At 39.8% G+C, this 9,777-nt stretch overlaps 1 protein-coding gene across 1 annotated transcript; it reads left to right on the top strand.

Moving 5' to 3' along the window:
- Positions 1-729: 729 nt before the first annotated feature.
- LOC105899245 lies at positions 730-3,617 on the top strand. Its single transcript, XM_012826408.3, has one exon. It carries the CDS (start codon positions 745-747, stop codon positions 2,860-2,862), a length of 2,118 nt encoding a protein of 705 aa, XP_012681862.2. The 5' UTR covers positions 730-744; the 3' UTR covers positions 2,863-3,617.
- Positions 3,618-9,777: the final 6,160 nt, after the last annotated feature.

Below are 9,777 nucleotides of genomic sequence, written 5' to 3' on the forward strand. Positions count from 1 at the left end.
GCTGCTAAAATTAAAACAATAATAAAGAAATTCGTAATAACTGTTATTGAGCCTTATAATCAAGACTGAAACGAGGACCAATTAAAAAGCATACAATACATTTTGACAGATGGAAGCAAGATCACAGAGCGCGAAGAGAAGATCTGTGAGATCTATAGAGAATGTCAAAACTAATCAAATCCCAAATGTAATTTGAGCATAATGTACACAGTATAAGTATCCCCCCTGTCCCAAATTCAAGCGCATAAACGTGTAGAATTTCATAAAATCAGTGATATCCTGAAATAACATTATGGTAGTTAAACAGTAAGTAATTGCTAACAGATTCATTTTTTCCAGTTTCTGTAGCCGAGAGAAAGTTTGCATTGTAGTACGTAATTATCTTGCAGAGATTTAATATGTTGATGTGGAAAAGCCCCTCAATAAAGCTCTGAGGTATACATCAAGTAAGTTGTGAAGCAGAACAAACTCAGTCATAAAATTTGATACTATACTTTTTGATATTAGATACTTAAACCATAAAGAGACATTCAAGATTTTCAACCACTGCCTCAGGCTGTCAGATAATCAGCACTGTAAAAAGTGCATGGAGATCTAGCAGGACCTTGACTTCATCAACCTATATTGGAATGGAAATGAGTTTTGTTTGACCACAATGTATATTTGCATTTTGTTTTTCATTTTTAGACAGTAACATGAAATGTAGTCACACTTTCATTTTTGTATTTCTTAGGAAAGTTAACCATGGCATCCACTCAGATCATTAGGGCAAAAAAGTCCTTCACCACTCCAGATAAGCTTCGTCAAGACACTCAAATGATCATGCAGCCCTACGCCAACTGGGAAGAGCACTTGTCTCCAGCTCCTCTGTCAATTACTGTCCTGGGAGAGTTAATATTTATATCCTCCAAAGATGATTTCTCTATCAACCGAAATCCACCAAAGGATGGATTCCAGTTCATCAAGTACCCCAATTCATTCAGAGCGTGTCTCATGCAAGTGTGCAATGCTGGATGGTATGCTTTTAATGAAGCACACACCAGTATGGACCAGATTAGACTCCACACTGCAAACGTGCCACAGTATGTCAGAACGGCTGTTGAAGTTATTCTCAAGAATGATGATACACTTTGTCAAGCTGTACTGCCAGACACCTTAAAATACATTGACAACATAGCCAGTGAATGTTTGATGCTGTCCAGCTCTACCAAGGACAGGTTTGAGATGGTCATTTCATTGGTTCATGAGATCCTTGAAGCAAGTACGAGTGCAAAAGAAGTTTACAATGAAGATCTCAAGAATGTAACACAAAAGATGGAAGAAAATGAAGTCCGCAAGATGTCAAAGATGGAAACAGACAAAAGAACAAAAGAAGATTTACAGAATTTTAAAACTAAACTGGATGCTGCTGAGAAGCTGTTCGACAAAGCAATGAAGTCAATGCCAAGCGGATGGGAGATGATTGGGATGAATCTGGTAGAGGGACTCGCAGAGAGTCTTAATACTCTAGTTTCTGGCTTAACCAATGTAGCGACCTTGAAGTTTGAACAAATGGCTGGGGGGGGAGTCATGGGAGGCATGAGAGGCAAGGGAGGCAAGGGAGGCAAGGGAGGCTCTGCACCTAACACAGGCACAAAACAAGGAGAAGCTGGATTTATACAAGGAAAGGAGCAGATGGATGAATACTTTGCAGTGAAGGAGGTGTACCAACAGTCAAGCACCATCCTGAAATTGGCTGAGATAATGAAGCATCTGACGGCGGAAAGTAAAATCGATTGGGCAGACTTGTATGACCAGAAGCATCAGAAGCCAAAGAGTGATTTCACAAAAGAAATGCTGGTGGAAGTCAAAAACAGCATTACCTCGCTGAAAGGTACAAATGCAAAAAACACAGCACTAGAAATCTGCGGAAAAGGCATATCCATTTGCACAGAGATGGCAAGCATTGCACCCAAAGGAGAATGTGAAGCCTCAAAAGAACAACAGCTGATTGAAGAAATTGCAAAACTGCATGAACAAGCTCAGACCTTCAACGCAAAAGGCAAACAAGTCACTAAGACCACACCCTTTTCCCCGACACCACCAGGGCTATCCCAAGCACAAAGTAAAGGTAAGAAGTCAGCAGCATCATTTGCTGCAGAAAATGCAAGAGTCCAGATAGAGGAGACCAGAAAAGCCCTGGACACTGCTAGACAAATGTACAGCACAGCCGTGGAGAGATTTGAGAAGAACAAAGAAGAGTTGACTGAAATTTTGGTCACTCTGAAAAACTGTGACGCCAAGAAGATAGACTTTAAGACGACCTTGGAGATTCTAGCTCAGGGTCTTACTGCCCTGGGAAAAGTGAAGGAGCAGTGGGAGAAGATGGTGCGTTTCTTTCAAATAGTGTCAACCATCATTAAAGCCTCCATGAATACTGCTATGAAATCGTTCACAGGCACAGCCAAACAGGCCTCTGAGTACTCTAGCAGCGCCTTCCTGAAGGACATGGTCTACAGCCAAGCATTCCAAGTCTCCAACGTTGCCAGTCTGGTGAACATGATTTCAAGCACATACACGGAAGTGTCTGAGAAGTACATCATGGATAGGGTCAGCAGCCTAGGAAGACTCATGGCCCTGGATCAGAACAGTCCAGAGTTTGACGTGGAGCGTAAACAATTACAAGACGGTTGTGTGGAAGCCCAGCGTGGTATACTAGCCCTGGTCCAGAAGAACAAGACTGACTTCAACCTGAAGACAGAGGAACGTATGGTCCAGCTTGAAGAGCTGCAGGTTCTGTTACCCCCACCTACAAAAGAGGAAGAGGAGAAAGTCAAGCGGATCGTCAACTCCCCTTCTGAGGACGTCGACCAATTCATCTAAAAATTCACTTCTGAGGGAGAAAGAAGACAAAGCCTTTCACATGGCACCCTGATGAAATTTATATTCTATTTCTATAAATCTGTAATGTTTTCTTTTCTGCGCAAGAATGCTAAGAGTCTGTAGTGAGCTAGACATACTGTATGTTATTCCAAAATAGGGCCAATCCTCTAATTGATTGATGAGTTTGTAAGAGTGATACAAAAAAACCTTCATTAATTGAGTGATCAGGATTTCAACCCATCTGTGATACTGGAACCTTGAAGTTTGTGAAAATCATCAGCTCTTTGCTTGACAACCAAAGAGAAATAAAATATGAGAACCAACCCTGTTATTTACTGAAGAGGAAACAGGTTTAACTTTTTTGATGCATAGTGTTTGTTGAATTTGCCTGATTTTGAAATAACTGCTCATTGATATATAAATTACATTTATCCCAATTGAATTATTCCTGGCCCAACTCCATTGTTTTCTGTTGTATTTCAATTTCTGTTTGCTTGCTTGTCAGGGTCCTTTTTTTAATCCTTTTTTAAGCTTTTTGAAGAATGGTTACATTGTCAAACTTTGACAGCAAAAATAAATGTGCCATTATATAAGGTTTTGTGTTTGTCTTTATTTTGTCAGTCTAAGGGGACACACCGAGCTTTTATTTGATATCTGCATAGGCAAGGCAAAACAAGTTCATTGAAATAGGATATTTCATACACAGATACAATTCTATGTGCTTTGCATGAATAAAATAAAAAAGAACAAAAGAAAAAAAAATGACAAAGAAAAAAACATGACAATTAAATTGAATTATAACAGGTCATAAGGAAGAGTCTAGGGATGGTGATGTTCTCAAATCATTTTTGCTCAGAGAATTAAAAAATGTACTTAACACACATGTGACACAAACCGAATTACCTGACTGTTTTATCTACTGAAATAATCAGTGTCATCCTGTCATCACGTAACAAAGTGAAAGATCACCAACACCTTGTTTTTACCATGTCTTTATATGGGATCAACACATATTAAGCTATACATTCTTAACATTTTTTTCTTTTGAAAATCCTGACCTTGCTGTAGATCTGGCACCACATTGGCAAAATTAGCTTTGTTTGATAACTCTATATTCTTACTTTCTGCTTGGCACATCCAGGCACATCTCTGTAGGTAAGTTCCTCAAACACCTCGCCATCCCCCACCCCCACCCCCCAAAAAGAATGCAGCACTCCTTAAAATGCGTTAAAGGGCCCTTCAAAATTCCCTCAAATTTTCCTTTAGCTTTAATCTTTTCAATACAGCGCTCAAGAGTGAGTAAAGTTTATTTGTGTGTGAAGTTAAAGTAAAGTAAAGCTTTTGGCTTTTCCACTAATAGCGCTGGATTGGCTGCACTACATTCAACACATGAACTCATTATGCTCATGACAAACAAATGTACATTGAGAATATTTTTTTTAATTTTTTTTTTTTATATAATTTATTTATTGAAGGAATTGTGCAATACAGGTTATCTCAAGCAGTATCTCAAGCATTTTTCCTCCATGTTTTCATTATTTTTTTTTTAACACGAACAAGATTACCCTCACCCACCCTCCCCATACACCTCTTGGCAGTTAGTATGTTCATAAAAACAAAAAAACATTTCTTAGTCATGAATGTACATTCACACAGCTATGCATCAATATTCTTACAAAACATAGGCCCTCATATGTCCATAACACAGTAAGTGGCTCAAATATAGTAAATATTTACAATGTGTCAACCATTCTGTGAGGCGATCTAATATCAATAGAAAAAAAAGAAAAAAAAAAGAGGAGATAAATAAATAGGCAATGAATAGAAAGAAGAATAAATAAATAAACGGCTAGGAAAGGATAGAGAGGGGGGAGGGTCTCAGTTACAGTTAGGGACACTCACCCAGTGGGCAACTCTTTCAGACTCTCAAAATATGACAAAAACGGTCCCCACTTGAAATAGAACCTTTCCACAGACCCTCTGAGTGTAAATTTGATCTTCTCCAGCTTTAGAAAAAACATTACATCTTCAAGCTGATGGGGAAGTAGAAGATTTCCAAACTAACAAAATTCTCCTACGGGCCAAAAGTGATGTGAATGCAATGATGTCCGACTGGTTTGCATTTGAACCCAGAGTTTCATCAGCCACACCAAATATTGCTATAAGTGGACAGGGTTCCAGCATCACTCCAAGAGCCTCGCTTAGCGTTTTAAAAACTATTGCCCAGTAACCTGAAAGTTGGGGACAAGACCAGAAAGAATGCACTAGATTGGCTGGAGAAAAAGAACATTTATCGCAGCTAGCGTCCGTCCCAGGGTATATGCTGGCAAGCCTTGCCTTGCTTAAATGAACTCTATGCAAAACCTTAAATTGTATAAGCCCCAGTCTGGCACATGACGATGAAGAATTTACTCTTTTCAATGCCTTTGCCCAATATTCCTCCGGCAGGTCTATACCAAGCTCATCCTCCCACCTACTTTTAAATTTGTTTAGGTTTTGATCTCCAAGAGACATCAACTGAGAATAAAGTAGAGAGATTAGACCTTTATTCACAAAGGTGAGAGTAAGTTTGTCCAACACTGTGACGACTGGGAGATCGGGAAAATGAACAAATTTACTCTTAACAAAGTGGCGAATCTGTAGATACTTAAAAAAAGAACTGCGAGGAAGGTTATGTCGTTTATGTTATCTGTGTATAGGTCTTTGATGTATATGAGACCATTCAAACTCCATTGTTTAAATGTTGAATCCAGTGTAGAGGGAGGGAAAAGATGGTTCTTATAAATCGGGCCCAGAACCGATGCTGATGTTAGCTTATAGTGACAGCGAAATTGATTGAAAATGTTTAGAGTGGACAATACAACAGGATTGGATATAAATCCAGAGAGCTGCACTGGCAAGGAGGAGTACACTAAAGCTTGGAGAGATGTGGAGCGACAAAACTGCTCAAGTAGACACCAGTTTGTATCTGATCGATGGAGCCAAAATAATATCTTTTGTATGTTGGATGCCCAATAATAATGGATAAAGCTTGGAAGGCCCAATCCCCCCACCTCACGATCTCTTTGGAGAATGGTCTTCTTAACCCTTGGAATCTTATTCCCCCAAATAAATGATGTTATGGATTGGTTGACTGATTTAAAAAATGACTTGGGTATAAAGACTGGCAGGCATTGGAATAAATAAAGAAATCTGGGAAGTATTGTCATCTTCACAGATTGTATTTTCCCTGCCATGGTAAGTGGTAAACTGCGCCATCTTTCAAAGTCAGCCTTCATTTGATTGACTTGGGGGCCATAGTTAGCTTCAGACAGAGAGGAGAAGGAGCGAGTAAAGTGTATACCTAGATATTTGAAACCATCTTGAGATATGGGAAAGGGAAATGATCCTGGTTGAATATGTAGAGCTGAGTTGTTAATAGGAAAGCATATGCTTTTTTGAAAATTTAATTTATAACCAGAAAAAGCTCCAAACTGATTTAAAAGCGACACAATTCTGGGACCACTAGCCATAGGATCATTAATATAGAGCAGGAGGTCATCCGCATATAAAGATACACGGTGTTCCATGTCCCCCCTCTTAATGCCCTGAAATAGAGATGTTGATTTAAGTGCAATAGAGAGTGGCTCAATTGCAATGGCGAAAAGAAGGGGGGACAATGGGCAACCCTGGCGGGTGCCACGAGTTAGTGGAAAATAGTCAGATCTAGAGTAGTTTGTTTGTATGCTTGCTAAAGGTGAATGGTATAAGAGCTTAACCCACTGCACAAATATGTTACCAAATCCAAATCTCTTCAAAACATTAAATAAATAAGACCACTCCACTCGGTCAAATGCCTTCTCTGCGTCCAGAGAAATAACTACCTCTGGACACGGAGAAGCACTGGGTGAATAAACTATAGCAGCCAGCCCGCGAATATTGGAGAAGGAATGGCGGTTTTTAATAAAACCTGTTTGGTCATCTGAAATTATTCTAGGGAGGAGGCGCTCTAAACGGCATGCTAACACTTTAGCCAATATTTTAACATGGGGCGGTAAGATCCACACTGGGTTGGATCCTTGTCTTTTTTAAGAAGAAGGGAGATGGACGCCTGTGAAAGGGTGGGGGGTAGAGAACCATTTTTCAAGGATTCCTGAAACATTTTCATAAGGATTGGTGTGAGCTCCTCTTTGAATTTCTTGTAAAAATTAGTTGGGTAGCCATCGGGCCCTGGGGATTTATTGCTCTGCATTGCCATGATGGCACTTTTAAGCTCATCTTGTGTGAGAGCTTGATCTACATTTTTTGTGGCCTCAGAGTTTAGAGTTGATATTTCCAAACTATCTAAGAATTGCTCCATATCTGTTGTATCAGAGGGAAATTCAGAGGTGTAAAGAGAGTAGTAAAAGTCTTTAAAAATATTATTAATTTCTTTTGGCTTGTTTGTGGTGTTTTGGTGGGTATCTTTGATCAGGGGTATAAGTCGAGATGCGGCTTGACGTTTCAATTGATGAGCCATTAACCGGCTTGATTTGTCACCATATTCATAGTAGAGACCACGTGTCTTAAGAATGAGTTGTTCTGATTGTTTGGTAGTGAGATAATTAAATTTCGTCTGCAAATCAGCCCGCTCTTTATATAATTTAGCAGAGGGAGTCTCTGAATATTTCCTGTCCAGTTCTAAAATGGACTGTGCTAGAGCTTGCATTTCCTTCTTACGTTCCCTACTGGCATACGAACTATAGGAGATTATAAGACCTCGTAAGTACGCTTTCAAGGTTTCCCACAGCACAGAATATGAAACAGAATCAGTTTCATTAATCGTCAAGAATGTATTTATGTTAGTTGAGATAAAACTACAAAATTCCTCACTTGAAAGCAGAAGTGGGTCAAATCTCCATGGAGGTCGCTCTCTAATGTTTAAAGGAAAGCCCAGATCCAACAACACAGGTGAGTGATCCGATATAACTATTGCGGTATATTCAATCCGTTTAATCATTAAAATAAAGGAATTATCTATAAAGAAATAGTCTAGACGGGAAAAGGAACGATGGACATGGGAGAAAAAAGAGAATTGTTTACTAACACAATTCTCCAAGGATCCACAAAACCACTCTGTTGCATGAAAAGTGAAAAGGATTTGGCCATACCAGAAGATAATGGCTTGGGATTGGACCTATCCAACAATGGGTCAATAGCACAGTTCAAGTCTCCTGAGAAAATTAGCTGGTGAGTTTTTAGATTGGGTATTAGTGACAATATCTTGTTTGCAAAGTGAACATCATCCCAGTTAGGGGCATAAACATTCACAAGTACAACAGGCTTCTGAAAAAGGGAACCTGAAACTATGAGAAAACGGCCATTGGGGTCACTGATTACATTAGAGGCAGAAAATTGAGTACTTTTGGCAACCAATATAGCCACACCCCTGGACCTGCTAGTAAATTTGGAATGAAAGATCTGACTAATCCAATTTCTACGGAGTCTATTATGATCCTCCAATCTGAGATGTGTTTCTTGTAAAAATAATATATCTGGTTTTAATTGTTTTAAATGAGAAAAAACTTTAGCTCTTTTAACAGGACCATTAAGCCCCTTGACATTCCAAGATATAAACCTCACAGGATGGCCTTCATCAGGGTCATCTATGTTGGCAACAGCAACAGACATATAGGGCAAGCAATTATATACAATGAAAGCATACGCTGTATTTTAGAACACATACTGAGAAAAACAAAGCAAAAACGACCATCTAAGGTAAGCTGCCATGGTGATTCCCCAGAACACCCCTTAATAACATATACCCCCCCAAACCTAGATCTACTTCCCCAATTGAAGACGATCGCAGGCATTACAAAACTAGAAACTTCCAAAATCATCCTCTATAAAACTAAAACTAACGTTTTGATCGAGGGTGGCTCCCTTTCTAGAACATTAGCACTACATTAGCACAGCCCGCTTAGCTAGATCAGTTTAGCATGTAAAATAAAAAAAACCATTGCTCATCTGCTGATTGAAAGGATACTCATAGTTAGTATATCACAGTCTTATTTAAGTCTGTTAAGTAGCCTAAATTAAATGGGATGCAGCGATCAAAGACAAAAAATCAGCAGGTTATCTTGATAAATTAGGCTAAACTAACATCAACAGCGCCAGCAGTGGGCTACGTGAAAATAGCCTGTTATCTGTAGTCATTCAACTTCTTGTTGTTTTCCCCAGTGTGAATCGTAAAACTCTTTGGCTGCCTCTGGTGAGTCAAAATAGTGTCTTTTACCTTCATGGGTGACCTGGAGCCGGGCAGGGTATAATAAGCCAAACCTGATCCCTTTCTCGTAGAGCAGAGATTTAACATCCCTGAACGTTGCTCGTTTTCTCCCCAGCTCCGCACTGAAATCTTCATGGAAAAACACACGACTTCCACGGAAGACTAACTCCTGCCTCTGTCTGCTGACGCGATGTTTGTCCTGAAAGTAGTGAAAGTGGACCAGGAATACTCTTGGTCTCGATCGCCGGCCTTCATCGGTTGGTTTAGCTCCAATTCGGTGTGCACGGGAAAGCAGGAGAGGCCCAGAGAAGAAATCTGCCCCTAGTACCTCATGAAAAAAGTTGGCCATGAACCAGACAGGGTCTGAACCTTCCAAATTTTCAGGGATCCCGACCACTCTCAGGTTGGATCTCCGCGACCGATTCTCCAGGTCATCTAACTTCCTTTTCAAAGACGTGTTCTCCCCCTGCAATGTTGCTATGGCAGTCTCAACACTCACCAAACGGTCACTGTAATCACTTAGGTTATCTTCAACCCCACGAATGCGTTCGTCGTGTGATTCGTAGTAAGACTTTACTTGTTACAAGTGTGCTATTTACTGGAGTTATAAAATAGGGTGATATGTGAATTGAATGAAACCCAAAGACTGTATGCTGGTGTACTTGAAATAG

The sequence above is a fragment of the Clupea harengus genome, chromosome 8 (assembly GCF_900700415.2).
Source record: "Clupea harengus chromosome 8, Ch_v2.0.2, whole genome shotgun sequence".
Classification (NCBI taxonomy): domain Eukaryota; kingdom Metazoa; phylum Chordata; class Actinopteri; order Clupeiformes; family Clupeidae; genus Clupea; species Clupea harengus.